Below are 17,350 nucleotides of genomic sequence, written 5' to 3'. Positions count from 1 at the left end.
CTACATCTATACACATGACAGCTGCCGAAACACAGCCAGCTCTGCTACATCTATACACATGACAGCTGCCCCCAACACACCAGCACTGCTATATCTCTATATGACAGCTGTCCCAGCACACTCAGCTCTGCTATATCTCTATATATGACAGCTGCCCCAGCAAACCCAGCTCTACTACATCTATACACATGACAGATGCCTAAACACACCCAGCTCTGCTACATCTATACACATGACAGCTGCACCAGCACACTCAGCTCTGCTATATCTCTATATATGACAGCTGCACCAGCAAACCCAGCTCTACTACATCTATACATGACAGATGCCCAAACACACCCAGCTCTGCTACATCTATACACATGACAGCTGCACCAGCACACTCAGCTCTACTATATCTCTATATATGACAACTGCCCCAGCAAACCCAGCTCTACTACATCTATACACATGACAGCTGCCGAAACACAGCCAGCTCTGCTACATCTATACACATGACAGCTGCCCCAGCACACTCAGCTCTGCTATATCTCTATATATCTATCTACTGTATAGCAATACTTAGAGATATATAGATGTAGCAGAGCTGGGTGTGCTGGAGCAGCTATCATATCTAAAGATATAGCAGAGCTAAGTGTGCTGGGACAGCTGTCATATAGAGATATAGCAGTGCTGGGTGTGTTTGGGCAGCTGTCATATGCATAGATGTAGCAGAGCTGGGTTTGCTGGGGCAGCTATCATATATAGAGATATAGCAGAGCTGAGTGTGCTGGAACAGCTGTCATATAGAGATATATCTGAGATACTGCTATATCTGTATATGACAGCTGTCTCAGCACATTCAGCTCTGCTATATCTCTATATATGAGCAGCTGTCATGTGTGAAGATGTACACTTAGCCAGCTATAACAGTAGAAGTCTCATATTTTTTCAGTCAGCCACAAGGCAGCTGGTATGGTCTAGTGGTTAGCTGCTTTGCCTCTGAAGCAGAAGGTCATGGGTTCGAATCCCAGCAGAATCTTTTCTCAAATACAAGCACGGACTCCATATAAGGACATACAAGGCAGGACACAGGAAGAGGCTGCACCGCATCGCTGACATGGAGGTAAGTAGAAGTGTTTATTATTATTTTTTTAATACCCGACTGTTACTGCCATGGGGGAGCGGGAGGCACCTGATACTGGCACATGGGGGGAGGGGGGTTGGCACCTGATACTGGCACCTGGGGGGGAGGGGGGTTGGCACCTGATACTGGCACATGGGGGGGGGGAAGAGGCACCTGATACTGGCACATGGGGGGGAGAGGGGTTGGCACCTGATACTGGCATATGGGGGGGGAGGGAGAGTGGCACCTGATACTGGCACCTGGGGGGGGAGGGGGGGGGGTTGGCACCTGATACTGGCACATGGGGGGGAGAGGGGTTGGCACCTGATACTGGCATATGGGGTGGGGGGGGGGAGGGAGAGAGGCACTTGATACTGGCACTTTTTTTGTGGGGGGGGGGGTGGCACTATGATACTGGGACATGGGGGGGGGAGAGGCACCTGATACTGGCACCTGGAGGGGAGAGGGGGGGTTGGCACTTGATACTGGCACGAGGGGAGGGGGGGGTTGGCACTTGATACTGGCACATGGGGGGGGGGAGAGAGGAACCTGATACTGGCACATGGGGAAGGGGAGGGAGAGAGGCACTTGATATTGGCACTTTTTTTGTGGGGGGGGGGGTAGATGGCACTATGATACTGGGACATGGGGGGGAGGAGAGAGGCACTTGATACTGGCATGTGGGGGGGGGTTGGCACTATGATACTGGCACATGGGGGGGAGAGGTACTTAATACTGTCACTTTTTTGGGGGGGAGATGGCACTATGATAATGGGACATGGGGGGAAGAGAGAGGCACTTGATACTGGCACATGGGGGGGTTTGGCACTATGATACTGGCACATGGGGGGTGGGAAGGAGAGAGGCACTTGATACTGGCACATGGGGGGAGATGGCACTATAATACTGGGACATGTGGGGGGGGGGAGAGGCACTTGATACTGGCACATGATGGGGGGGCATCTATGGGGACATTTACTGGCACATTATTGGGGGGCATTATGGGGGACACTAGGCCGGCAGCCTATCAGAGGCCGGACACTGAGGGGCATCTACTGGGGCACTATATATGGGGCATTTTATACTGGTACATTATGGGGGGGCACTAGCAGGAAGGGGGAGAGGAGCACTATGGGGGAATTTACTGGGGGCACTATATAGGGGTATTTTATACTGGCACATTATGGGGGCACTATGGGGACATTAGCTCAACTGGGGGCATTACAAGGGGGTATTTTTGCACTGTCACATTATAAGGAGAATTATTTATACTGGGGGCGCATTATGGTGGGCTTTATTACTCCCCCATGGTATGACCCCCTAGTAGCAGCACCAGCCTCTCCCTGCTCTGCTATCCCTCTGCCCCTTCTCCAAATCCTTATTATGAAATCTTTCTCATTAGGATAAAACACAACATCAGCTCCACCGAGCTCCCGGCCAAGTGTGGAAGTGGCGTCCGAGATCCCCAAGGGCCAAGTGACTGTAAGTGTTCATGTGTAATATGTTTATGTTATACACATATAGCCTACACTGTGCCCCACAATGTACAGTATACCTCTATATTGTGCCCCACAATGTACAGTATACTGCTACACTGTGCCCCACAATATACAGTATACCGCTACACTGTGCCCCACAATATACAGTATACCGCTACACTGTGCCACACAATATACAGTATACCTCTACACTGTGCCTCACAATATACAGTATACCTCTACACTGTGCCACACAATATACAGTATACCGCTACACTGTGCCACACAATATACAGTATACCTCTACACTGTGCCTCACAATATACCTCTACACTGTGCCACACAATATACAGTATACCTCTACACTGTGCCTCACAATATACCTCTACACTGTGCCACACAATATACAGTATACCGCTACACTGTGCCACACAATATACAGTATACCGCTACACTGTGCCAAAGGAGTGGGGTTTACACAGGAGGAGGGAGATGCGAAGCGCGCTGAGGGGGGCCCTTACAAATATTTGCTGTGGGGCCCAGTCACTTCTAGTTACGCCCCTGAGTCTCACGGATCAGATGCTGATGACCTTGAGGATAGGTCATCAACAGTGATGGTCAGTTCGCAGTGTTCGCCAGCGAACACATGCGGTCTGCCATCTTGACTTACCCGTCCGGCGATGCACAGGTAAGCCCTTACCTGTGCTTGTGCCGCGAGCCGGTCGGAAATCAAATGCGGTCACCTGGAGCAGGCAGTTCCGAGAACAGCTGCCGGGGGCCTTCATCGGGCTGTTCTCGGAACTGCCTGCTCCCGGTGACTGCATTTGATTTCAGACCGGCTCCCGACACAGGCAAGGGCTTACCTGTGCATCGCCGGGCGGGTGAGTCAAGATGGCAGCCCGCATGTGTTCGCTGGCGAACACTGTGAACTGACCATCACTGGTCATCAATAGTAAAATCCTGGAGAATTCCTTTAAGGGCTCAAACAGATGCCCATATTACAGCTATGTTTTTGGCCTCATGCACAAGGCCGTTGTTGCCCGTTGCCCGTATTGCGGTCCGCAATGTGCGGGCACCGGCCATGTGCTCACCGCATCACGGATGAGGTGCGGAACGGAGGCACGGAACCACTACAAATACTGCGGCATGCTTCACCTTTCTCTATACATGGAGGTATTTTAGGGTAAAGGCACTGCTGTGGAGTCATACAGAGACGGTGCGGCAGTACACAGCTCCGTGGACGGGCTCAGGTGTGTGCTTGGATGCTGGGGGACTGTAGCAGGGACTATTTTTCAGCAATGAGGAACGGCTGTATGCTCTCTAACACTGTACTGCTGCCTACACATTGAGCAATTGTTGTTAACGAAGTGTAATGACTAAGTGAGAAATAATGTAACAAGTCAAATTAGCCTAATGCTGTTTAATCAGCAGCCGTCAATCAAATACGACATATGCTAAAGCAAGCTTGTGTAGGAGGAAGCTTCCACTTAGTACCGAGGATTAAGCTTTACTTTTTATTAAGACGCACCGCCTTACCACTGAACGAAATTAACACCCAGTCCATTAGAAAAATATCCATTATTTTACTTTCCCTATTTGTCCTATATGTAAGAGCTGCGGGTGGGAACTATTGAATAGCGCAGGATCACAGCCGGTTTTGCTGCGCTTGCTTATTGTATAAACGGTTTCAATGTATGCTTTGTAAAAGAAAATCTTCTGTTCTCTGGTGATTTAATTTGAGCACATTTTGGGAGAGAAAATATATATAAATTAGAAAAAAGCGACAAGAGAGAAAAATAGGAGTCTTAAGAGACCCCACAGGGTCAGTTGTTCATGTGATCCAACAGGAGCAGGTCACTGCTGCATCCAGCACTTGGCTGCAGCGGCGTCAAAACGGACGTTTACATCCAGGGAGCCGAGCAAAAAAGCCAAGGCCGGTGAGAGAAAAAGCCTAGAGCCATCCTCAGGATGCAGGTTAGTAGGCTTCACTTCCTAGGTTTAAACCGGATGAAGGGGTTATCACCCCCCCCAACCCTTTTAAAAAAAGCTACTAAAAATGTAAAAAAAAACAAAAAACGTTTCATATGAAAACATGATTTAAACAATAAGTCATTTTGTGAGGACATTCTATTTAACGTCTATAAATTGAATTAACAAGACTGGGAAAAAAAAACAAGTCAAATGTACGCTGTAGGGCGCTGCCTTTTCTCACGTAGAGAAATGTGGCATTCTTCTGCTGCAGTCAGTGAGAACGTTACACTATTATGCAATGGCACAATGGTGTTACTTCCTATGACACATTAAGATTCTGTACAGGTCAACAGAAAGGAAGCGGCTGTGTAACCAGTAATGAAATGATTAACTTCCCAAATCTGTGAGAAAACTGCAGGAGATGAGCCCAGTGCTGCATGCTGGACTCTGTGAGCCAGGTGGACTGCTGGCAATGCCTCATGTGGATATATCATATAGACAATAAAGCATTGATTATGTCATCAGGACAATGTACCGTATTTAATCAATATTTATAGACAGGAATAAAATCCTCCGGTAATGAGCAATTCCCGGTTTGGAGCATTATCACTATGACCTAATATATTGACATTTGCCCAGCAAAGTGCAAGGTAGCCATAAATAAATTCCCCACAGATCTTATGCAACCCATCAGCAGGCTACAGAATGACTCTCACAGGCAGAGTAGAAAGGTCTAAGCACTATCTTGAGTTTTAGTTCCTTGCGGCCGATTCTGCTATACGTTCCTCCAAGTTTTTTGCTAATGGCAGTGTATTCCATAATTCCTTACAGAGTAATTCGCCTATATTTCCCAACACTGGTGACATGTCGATGTGATATGCCATCAATCGTTTGACCTTTGGGGGGTATATCAGTTGAATACCAGTCAAACAGTCTGGCCCGTGTCAGATAAAAGTTGAAGGGGCCCTTCATTCTAGATATGAGTGGTGACCCAGGTGATCAACCAGATACTAATCACACATTGATCCTTCATTCTGGACATTGATGGTGACCTAGGTGATCATCCAGATACTGATCAGACATTGATCCTTCATTCTAGACATTGGTGGTGATCCAGGTGATCAACCAGATATTGATCAGACATTGATAGTTTATCTAAAATTCACATAGAGGACACGTCTAGACAGTAATTTCTCAAACTATGTTCATTAACAGAATGTATTGTTGGCATTTGGAAGGAGACAAAAACAAAACAGCCTAATCTTACGTCATAGAAGGCAGTCGATAGTATGAAGACAGGAACATCTGAGGAAAATCTAATGGTATACCAACTAATTTTAGGGAGGAGGTGAGATGTGATATTGTTCTCTGAAAACAATAAAACACCACTAGTGCTATCTGCTGCATGACACCACAATTGTAAGACGCTGTGACATCACAAGAGGGTTTCACTCAAGAACATTAATGTGACTTCGAAAGTGGGTTTCTGTCAGGTGCGTTACTGTGACATCACACCTGTGTTTCTATCAGGTAACTACGGTGACATCACTAGTGGGTTCAGTGAAGAAAACGTCTGTGACATCACAAGTGAATTTAAGTTAAAAAAAATGTGTGTCCTTGTCATCTTCTCCAACATTACAAGTGAGGTGAACATGCAATGATATCACGGGTAAGGGGCTACACCATATCCCCATCCAAATTTCAAAATTTCTGGTGTACAGGTATACTAGCAAGGGCTTTCGGAGCAGACATGAATGAGGTAGTCTTTAGCTAGCTGTCATATTAGCAGCTCAAAAACCAGAAGACCAAATCCTGTTTTTGCACATAGGTCTTCTGTCCTTGGTGTCCACACCTGATTCTATGTACGGTACCTCCAAAATATACCGTAAATTTTTAATAGGCCAGAAGCCTCATTCATTAGGATTTATTGATTCACTATGGACTTTTTAAGACTTTGAGACATCAGACACTTTACATCTCATTGAGGTTGTAGGATGTTTGCTGAGCAAAGCAATGCCTGGCTCCACTTTGTAAGTGACCTCTGACAATTTGCCAAGCACTGTTTGCCGGGTGGTACATACTTTCCACTACAGGTGCAGTGTAAATACAGACATTGTGCTTGCTGGACTAGGTGACTGTATAAGAAAGTGCCTTCAACACGGCATAGAAAGTAACATAGTGATTCTTCCCAAAGCCAGTTACTTCAAGAAAGGGACGTGGGGGGGGGGGGGGGGGGGGGGTCAGGGGGCCTTCACTTGTTCTCTTATTCAGAATACCTAAGGCCATAGGATGTGAAATTCTAGAAAAAGAGAACAGAGACAAGCACATAAGGGAAATGTGAAGATGTGAAGGAACTTGCAGTGGTTGGACTTCTGGGTAAGAAATTACACAGATAGCTTTTTGGAAGGTTGCATGATATTTGTGGTGACATGTGCATAACTAGAAGCTTCTGTGGAGCTCGGAGGATAAGGGGGCCTACCCAAGGGTGGGAATGTCATTCCATTTTGAGGGCTTTTCATTGTGCAGAAAATCGGATTCTCATTCTTTCGATGCAATAGCTGTTTGTATGACTACAGTTCTGTCTGAGCTAGGATACAGTCATACATGCAACCTAATTATAATTTACATCACAAGGACATATACTGCAGTGCTGTGCACAAAACCGACATGAGTTGGGTAAGAGGTCAGTAGCCAAAGTCTGGAACACAAAAAGAGTGGGTCTTATCTACTGGGCAACAAAAATCCATAGCCACACTGCAGTACCTCGATTTCCCTGCAGCAGCCATGTAGTAAAATCACCATTTGTACAATGTCCCCCATGATATCCGCTATCTGCATCTTATTTTCAGAGGAGCAGAAGTCTAAGGGCTGTTTGACATGAGCGAGTCCATTGCGGGAATCACGCTCCGTGTGTGAGTGCGATCCTCCGCTCTGGACTTGCAGGAACGCACCGCATTATCATGATTTATAATGCTATGTGCCTCTGCTTGACCCTATTTCTACAGAATCATACTGACAGCTTTATGTCACTATGATTCTGTGGAAAAAAGACCACGCAGAGACACATGGCATTATAGATCATGATAATGCCGTGCGCTCCTGCAAGTCCAGAGCGGAGGATCACACTCACTCACGGAGCGTGATTCCCGCAATGGACTCGCTCGTGTCAAACAGCCCTAACTGGTTTGGACCTAACTAGGTTCTGTTGTGACATAATTAAGACTGGGACCCCAGCATGTTCCCAGGTAGAGGTGGCCGAGCTCCAATACACTTAATGGAAACACTGGAAACAGCCAAGCATGGCAAGCAGACATTTTAGAGTTTTTGTTGCATGTCTTGATCTTTGGATTTGTTTTCCTGGAAGAAGGGGCTTTGAGTTAGGTTGGATTAAGAAAAGTGAAGTTAAACTCTTGGTACAGCTGCAAAAAAATACAAGTGTTCAAAGGAGGCCACATGTGCATGCAGTCCGTGTGCTGTCCATTTTTATAGCGCGCCCATTGATTTTAATAGGCAAGTCTTACTCCAAAAGCGGACCTAAATGGTGCCTGCTGCAATTTTATATTTTTATTTGATGGTCCCAATGCATTCGACTATTGACTGTAACGGGTAAGTTAAGTCCCGCTCCAGGGACAGAAGCAGCATAGCAACAGTGGTGATGGGGGATCAGAAGAGCACCACGAGATTTAGGCGCCATCGATAACCCGAAGATCACAGTGCCAGAAAAGAGAATTCAGCATGTGGCACTTCCCCAGCTTCCTAATGCTTGTAAAAAGATTACCACCTTGCTGAGCATGTACTACATCCAACTGCGGTGGATGATCGTTACAAGGCCGGCTAGCCTTTTATTAAGGGAGAGGTTAGCAGCGCTTATTAGTATGTATGACTTTAAAGGGAATCTGTCACCAGCGACCTCCCTATCCTACTGTTTGTAGAGACACACAGTTGTACAGTGTCCATGAAACACGGACAGCAAAAAACGGACACACTGACCCCACCCGGATCCATCACGGAGGCATCACTGTCCACTGGTGAATGAGGCTTAAGACTCATGTATGGACCATGTAAGCATCAGATATACAGATATACATTTATACTGTACATGGATCATCTACGTTTTATTTCGGGTCTGTGGCAGGCAACTTGCTTTTTCTTTCTGGTAATTGGAGTACAAGCAGCATCTCTACAGCTCGACGTGCGGACACACACAGTGCCACGTGCACCATACCATTAACCTCCAGGGTGTAATCACTAGGTGTGTGCAGTAATCATCGGGTCCGAGGCATGAACGCCATTCCTGCAGGGCAGCTTTTTGCACTTGGGAAGACAGGTCTCAGTCCTCCAGGTCATCGGTAGGGGACACCAGCCACGAAGCACAAGAAATACTAACCTGTATGAAAGAGATTCAGCTCCCACTCCATGTAGTCAAATATTTCCACCGTAAGCTGAAAGCTGAAGAACATTAGAAGTCATTATGAGGAGACGCAGACACGGGATATTATGTCGCACACAAATAATCACTGCGCATATTGATTTCTACAAAAGAATCGCATGCTGCAACCTGTCGGATACGTACGCCGACAATATGTCTATGTAAAGTCTGCAATTACATTACAATTGTTGTCATCTCCATGTTTAGAAATAATAATAATGTGTACTGAGCTATTAGGCCCCTTGCATACGAGCGAGTTTTCCGCGTGGGTGCAATGCGTGACGTGAACGCATAGCACCCGCACTGAATCCTGACCCATTCATTTCAATGGGTCTGTGTTTTTTTTTTTTTTCACGCATCAGTTCTTCGTTGCGTGAAAAACGCAGCATGTTCTATATATTCTGCGTTTTTCACGCAGCCCTGGCCCCATAGAAGTGAATGGGCTTTCAGTGAAAAACACATTGCATCCGGAAGCAGGTGCGGGTGCGATGCGTTTTTCACTGACGGTTGCTAAGAGATGTTGTTTGTAAACCTTTAGTTTTTTATCATGCGCATGAAAAACGCATCAAAACACGTTGCACCCGCACGGAAAAAACTGAACAACTGAATGGTGCGAGTTTCAGTGAACGCACCCTGACCTAATCCGTATAGTTTGTGTGAAAGAGGCCTTGAAGCGGTAGTCTAGTTTGCAAAACCCATTTTGCTTGTAAAAAGGTTAGTACATACAGGTTAGTATTTTTCTATACCTCTTGGGTGGAGACAATTACAAAGATTGTCTCCGTTCTGAAGGACCTTTCCTGACCGGCATTACACAGACAATGCATGGTTGTGTAATGCTTAAAGGGATTATCCAGCCCATATCAATTTTTAAACCCATCCCCACCTCCACTGTGCAGGACTTGAAGAATACTTACCTGCTCTGCAATGCTCCGTTCCGGCTCCAAGCGTCCACCGCTGTCTTCTCCAGACTTGTGCCGCAGGTAAACACCATGGACAGGATCACGTACACCAATGCAGCCAGTCACTGACAGTGACACGTTCCGCAAGTGGCATGGAACTTGGTGATGTGCTTTTTGGGGGACTCGTCAACCCTGCAGACAGTCAATGGTTGCAGCGGCAGACGGGACCCCGTCTATTTACCTTCAATGCTGGAAATCCTGAGAACCAGCTTGGAACCAAGGAGCCGGAACTGAGCAGCGGGAAGCAGGTAAGTATAGAAACATAGAATGTGTCGGCAGATAAGAACCATTTGGCCCATCTAGTCTGCCCAATATACTAAGTACTATGGATAGCCCCTGGCCCTATCTTATATGAAGAATGGCCTTATGCCTATCCCATGCATGCTTAAACTCCTCCACTGTATTTGCAGCTACCACGTCTGCAGGAAGGCTATTCCATGCATCCACTACTCTCTCAGTAAGGTAATACTTCCTGATATTACTTTTAAACCTTTGCCCCTCTAATTTAAAACTATATCCTCTTGTAGCAGTTTTTCTTCTTTTAAATATTCTTTCCTCTTTTACCTTGTTGATTCCCTTTATGTATTTAAAAGTTTCTATCATATCCCCTCTGTCTCGTCTTTCTTCCAAGCTATACATGTTAAAGGTCCTTTAATCTTTCCTGGTAAGTTTTATCCTGCAATCCATGTACCTAGTTTAGTAGCTCTTCTCTGAACTCTCTCCAAAGTATCAATATCCTTCTGGAGATATGGTCTCCAGTACTGAGCACAATACTCCAAATGAGGTCTCACTAGTGCTCTGTAGAGCGGCATGAGCACCTCCCTCTTTCTACTGGTAATGCCTCTCCCTATACACCCAAGCATTCTGCTAGCATTTCCTGCTGCTCTGTGACATTGTCTGCCTACCTTTAAGTCTTCTGAAATAATGATCCCTAAATCCCTTTCCTCAGATACTGAGGTTAGGACTGTATCACTGATTTTATATTCTGCTCTTGGGTTTTTACGTCCCAGGTGCATTATCTTGCACTTATCAACATTAAATTTTAGTTGCCAGATTTTTGACCATTCCTCTAGTTTTCCTAAGTCCTTTTCCATTTGGTGTATCCTCCAGGAACATCAACCCTGTTACAAATCTTTGTGTCATCAGCAAAAATACACACCCGTTACCATCGAGGCCTTCTACAATTTCGCTGATAAAGATATTAAACAATATGGGTCCCAGAACAGATCCCTGAGGTACCCCACTGGTAACAAGACCTTGGTCTGAATATACTCCATTGACTACAACCCTCTGTTGTCTGTCCCTCAGCCACTGCCTAATCCATTCAACAATATGGGAGTCCAAGCCCAATGACTGCACTTTATTGATAAGCCTTCTATGTGGGACAGTATCAAAAGCCTTACTAAAGTCTAGATAAGCGATGTCTACTGCACCTCCTCCATCTATTATTTTAGTCACCCAATCAAAAAAATCAATAAGATTAGTTTGACATGATCTCCCTGAAGTAAACCCATGCTGTTTTTCATCTTTCAATCCATGGGATTTTAGATGGTCCACAATCCTCTCCTTAAGTATGGTTTCCATTAATTTCCCCACTATTGATGTCAGGCTTACTGGCCTATAGTTGCCCGATTCCTCCTACTACCTTTCTTGTGAATGGGCACAACATTTGCTAATTTCCAATCTTCTGGGACGACTCCTGTTGCCAGTGATTGGTTAAATAAATCTGTTAATGGTTTTGCTAGTTCACCGCTGAGCTCTTTTAATAGCTTTGGGTGTATCCCATCAGGCCCCTGTGACTTATTTGTATTAATTTTAGACAGTTGACTTAGAACCTCTTCCTCTGTAAAGACACATGCGTCAAAAGATTCATTAGTCTTCTTTCCTAACTGAGGTCCTTCTCCTTCATTTTCCTTTGTAAAAACTGAACAGAAGTATTCATTGAGGCAGTCAGCTAGTTCTTTATCTTCTTCCATATACCTTCCTTCTTTAGTTTTTAATTTGGTAATTCCTTGTTTTAGTTTCCTTTTTTCATTTATGTATCTGAAGAATGCCTTATCGCCTTTTTTCCCTGACTGAGCTAATTTCTCTTCTGCCTGTGCTTTAGAAGCTCTTATAACTTGTTTGGCCTCTCTCTGCCTAATCTTATAAATTTGTCTGTCATCCTCATTTTTTATTTTTTTTTATAATTCCTAAATGCTATCTTTTTGTTTTTAATGATTTTGGCCACTTCTGCTGAGTACCACAGTGGTCTCTTCCTTTTTTTGCTTTTACTGACAAGCCTAATGCAATTTTCTGTTGCCTTCAATAGTGCCACTTTTAAGTAGTCCCATTTCTCCTGGACTCCAATGAAACTGTTCCAGTCTGATAGGGACTCGTATACCACTAATCTAATTTTAGAAAAGTCAGTTTTTCTAAAATCTAAAACTTTTGTTTTTGTGTGGTGTGACTCAGTCACTGTACTTATAGTAAACCACACTGACTGGTGATCACTAGATCCCAAGCTTTCCCCTACAGTAATATCAGATACCAAATTCCCATTTGTGAATACTAAATCTAAAATGGCCTCCTTCCGGGTTGGCTCCTCCACTACTTGCTGTAGAGATAATCCCAGTAGGGAATTTAGAATATCTGTACTCCTGGCAGAACTAGCTATTTTGGTTTTCCAGTTTACATCTGGAAGATTGAAGTCTCCCATAATGATAACTTCCCCCTTCAATGTCATTTTAGCTATTTCCTCAACTAGTAGATCATCTAATTCTTTGACTTGGCTAGGTGGTCTATATATCACACCTACACGAGTTACCTTATGATTATCAAGCTGCAAGGTAACCCAAACTGACTCTAAATTGTTCTTCGCTAACTTGTATCAAATTAGATTTTATGCTATCTTTCACATACAGGGCCACCCCTCCCCCCTTCTTGCCTTACTCTGTCTTTCCTGTATAGAGAGAACCCTGGTATTGATGTATCCCAGTCATTACTCCCCTTGAACCACGTCTCAGTAACAGCCACTACATCTATATTCTCAGATGCCATTATAGCCTCAAGTTCATTGATCTTATTCCCTAGACTGCGAGCATTTGTAGACAAGACTCTGAGCTTGTCATTTCTTAACCTTTGTGCTACTGGCCTCTTCTGGCATTGTTCCGGGGGGCAGTCGGACTGCTGGATTATCACTCTTTTGCCCCCCTTTCCTAGTTTAAATGCTTCTTAGCAAATACTTGGAACTGTTCACCGAGGACATTCGTTCCCTTGAGAGAAAGATGCAAACCATCTTTCTTGTACAGTTCTTTTCCATTCCAACAAGAGCTAACATGAGACACAAAGCCAAACCCTTGGTTCAGACACCATTCACCAAGCCATACATTGAATTCCTTAATGCGCATCTTCCTGTCATGCTGAAGGTTCTGCACAGGCAAAACTGCAGAGAATGAAACAGTTGATGCAACCTCCCGTATATCCTTTCCAAGTGTGTGAAAAGCTTCCTTCACCTTTGAAACCTCATTGCAATGCCAGATCGTTTGTCCCAAGATGGAGAATAACATCCACTTCCCTTTCCTGCTTTGCTTGCCTAACAATATTTAGGATCCGTCGTCTATCCCTGCTAGCGGTAGCACCAGGGAGACATCTCACAACACCATTCTCCTCAAACTTCACACCTCTTATGATGGAATCGCCCACCAACAGCTGCTTACTATCAATCCTCACCTTCTCCTTTTTGTCTTTGGCTGCAGTCTTGCATACTTTAGGCATGGGAGATGATTGTTTCTCACCCACTGTGCTTGAGCCATCCTCCATGTTGCTCTTGCACTCTGAAAGTGCTGCAAATGAATTATGGAGAGCCACAGACTGTGGGACATGCCTTCTATCCACAACTCTCAGTCTACCAGAACCTACAGTAACCCATCTTCCATTTCTAGGGGGCCTCTGTGGCAGTGGCATTGCAATGTTCTCAGCCTGAGTTTGTTTAGTGGTTAATTAAAAAATCTCATATTTCAAAAAGGTAATTTCCTGCTGCATTATGGAAAGCTGTCTACAGATCAGACAGTATCCAACCCTCTGAAGAGTGGAACCTGAAATAAAAGCATAACAATTCCTGCACAGAACCAGGTCTAGCATTGTAAAGAGGGGAAAGATTTTAAACAAACAAATCTTACTTGTTTAGATTGTATCCACCTCCAGATTACCTCCTGAGTATCTCCTGAATATCTCCAATGCACTTAGACAAGCAGCACTTGAATTAGCAGCAAGCTACCCCAACAAGTCCCCGAGGGGGATGGGGAGGTTTCAAAATTGATATGTGGCTGGACGACCTCTGCAACCCGGATGTGTCCACCTAATGTGAAGTCTTAGGCCCCTTTTAGACAAGCGAGTTCCACACTCCGGGCTCGCAGCGTGAGTATGTAGCAGCTCCCGTCCCGACCTCCCTGCACTGACCGGGTCGCATAGCAGTATATTGATTTATGATGCTATGTAACCCTTACAGTTCTGGAATGTATTGGATAACACTGACAGCATGGGAGGTCAGGACGAGAGCTGCCACATACTCATGTTGTGAGTCCAATGCGAGGAACTCGCTCGTCTGATAGGGGCACAAAAGCATCATGCTGTTTGGGTAATAGGTATGGGGGGCTACCGTCAGTCACCATTGAGAAAATAGGCGAAGGAGGATGGGGTGTGCTCTCCTCATATTGCAGTTTATGCTTCGATAGCTTCTATTAGTTACACGGCATAATAGGTTTTTATGCCATTTGGGTTATTAGCAGGGCATTTTTATTTCCCCTATGCTGGCATTGCCAGAAACTGAACACGTCCTGCCAGATTTCTCTAGAAATTACAGCTGATCAATGAGGGTTCCAGCAAGGGGACACTTTGTCATCACCTTATTGTCAAGGGACCCTTCTAACAAGGAGGGATTGTCCTAACCGGACCACCCCTTTAAGGAGAGTGAGTGTCACTAAATAGCCAGTGGGGGTCAGTTGCCTGGGGCATTCACTGCTGCCCTATTGCTAGATGGCCATGATATCCTCTGAAGTAGAAAGTAAGCATCTTCCTGATATCATAAAATCCAGCAAATGCCCTTTCAGCTTTCACGCAGGGACTGGATCCGAGTTTCCAACTCTCAGAAAAAACGGTACAAAGAAATCTGATACAGCGTGGAGATTTACTTAAGAAAGTACAGCAAAATTCTGGCATACATGACTCCTGCCACATTTATTATGTGTGCAGACACCTTTTTTTGCCTTTTCCAACAAGGGTACGTAATTTAGCAGGGAAGGGTTATGGCTTAAAAGGTGTCAATGTGCGCCAAAAATGGGTCAAGATTTTGGTACAAAATAAGCCAATTAATAGGTGGTATAAACTGTGACTAAAGATGCACCACATTTATCATCCAACATCAGCCACTGTGGTAATCTGGTGCAGCTTTAGACTGTCTAAATATTAATATAGATAGTGTCATGGAAAATTTAAAATAACATAAAAAATTTGATAACTTTAAAAATAACAATTTAACATAAAAATTTGATTTAAAGACGTTGTGCAGTGCAAAAATATTGATGACCTATGTTCATGATAGGGGTCGCAGAGATTGTGTGAGCGCTGCTTCCGATTCAAAGTTAAAGGGGTTGTCTCACTTCAGCAAGTGGCATTTATCATGTAGAGAAAGTAAATACAAGGCACTCACTACTGTATTGTGATTGTCCATATTGCCTCCTTTCCTGGCTTGGTTCATTTTTCCATCACATTATACACTGCTCATATCTAGGGGTTACGACCACCAGCAGAGGTAGCCGTGCATGCACACTATAGGAAAAAGCGCCGGGCTGTTGGCTGGGACAGCGGGAGGGAGCGTAGACTGGTGCTTTTTCCTACAGTGTGCAAGCACGGCCACCGCTGATGGATTACAGGGTGGTCAAAACCATGGAAGCAAGCAGTGTATAATGTAATGGAAAAATGAATCCAGCCAGCAAAGGAAGCAATATGGACAAATTAGTAAGTGCCTTGTATTAACTTTCTCTACATGGTGACACAACCCCTTTAACTGTGTGCGCACCATCTCTTTTGCAGCGGCAGTGCGGTGCAATTACAACTGCTAGTCGCATTCACTTGAATAGGATGCTCAGTTGTAGTTCCACTGCGTCACCTCTACAAACGAGAAAACACAAAGGTAATTCCGAAGCAGGATCAGGGCTCACACAAGCACCGCTAACCCTTCAAACAGCTGACCCCACTGATCTGATACTGATGACCTATGCAGATAGGACATCAATATCTTGGCACTGCACACCTATATAAGATGCCAGACCACTAGAACCCCCTGATCCTGCACCCTGATGAACACCACTGCTCCATTCACAGTCTATGGGACTGCGAGGGCTAGCCAAGCGTGTAGAGTACTTGTCTATCACTGGCAGTCCTATAGAGAATGAACAGAGCGGCAGGCGGCATGCTCGACCCGCAGCTCCATTAGGGCAGGGGTATGGCAACTCCGATCTTAGGATCAGTGGGTCCTCTGCTCTGTGCACTGTAGTAACTGGAATCCATTCAGACTACCCTAAATGATGTCTCTATTTACTATGAAACGAAGTGCATCTAAGCACCAACCATGGTTTCCATCCACACAGTGAAAGTTCTGCTGACACGAATGTCTGCTTATTTGCACATATACAGTTTCCAGTAGACTCACTAATCATCTCGATAAGGCAACTTTCACATCTGCGTTTACCTTTCCGGTTTTGAGATCCGGCAGAGAATCTCAAAACTGGAAAACAACCCTTCAGTTTTGTCCCCACTCATTGCCGATGGGGACAAAACGGAACAAACCGGAACGGAGTGCACTAGAATGCATTCCGTTCCGTTGCGTACCCATGCTGGACACAAACCCGCTGCAAGCAGCGTTTTTCTGTGCGTCATGGGAAACTGAACATGCCACATCCGGCATCAAAAACCATGTAAGTCAATGGTGCCGGATCTGTTTTTTTTTCGTGTCCGGCGTATCTGGCGCCTGTTGACTCTGACTATGGTATTTGATGCCGGATCAGGCATGTTCATTTTTGATATAATACAACTGGATCCATTCTGAATGGATGCAGCCGGTTGTTTTATTCAAACGGATGTGTTTTCCTCCGGTTTTGAGATCCTCTGCCGGATCTCAAAACCGGAAAGAAAAACGCAGATGTGAAAGTAGCCTAAGACAGCAAACTCTGTAACAGTGAGCAAGTGAAACGGACGTCTGGCAAGTGCATTCCATGTAACTCCTTTATGCAAAAATAAACAAAACCGAATACGTAACGTGAAATGGATTGTGATTTCCTCATCTGAAAAAGCAAACATAAAAGCATTCAGCGCACATAAGCAGATAACTGGAAGCGGAGAGTAGGTCCTAATGTCACCTAATCCGCCT

The 17,350-nt window shown here is 45.0% G+C and overlaps 1 protein-coding gene across 1 annotated transcript in view; it reads right to left on the bottom strand.

Moving 5' to 3' along the window:
- Nucleotides 1–17,350, bottom strand: part of LOC122932446 (huntingtin-interacting protein 1-like) — a 133,715-nt gene that overhangs the window by 75,233 nt on the left and 41,132 nt on the right. The window contains exon 7 of the mRNA XM_044286848.1: nt 8,942–9,003. Coding sequence (XP_044142783.1) covers nt 8,942–9,003 — 62 coding nt within the window. The remainder of the gene's footprint in view (nt 1–8,941; nt 9,004–17,350) is intronic.

The sequence above is a fragment of the Bufo gargarizans genome, chromosome 3 (assembly GCF_014858855.1).
Source record: "Bufo gargarizans isolate SCDJY-AF-19 chromosome 3, ASM1485885v1, whole genome shotgun sequence".
NCBI classification, from domain to species: Eukaryota; Metazoa; Chordata; class Amphibia; order Anura; family Bufonidae; genus Bufo; species Bufo gargarizans.
This window is presented reverse-complemented; position numbering and strand designations above follow the sequence as displayed.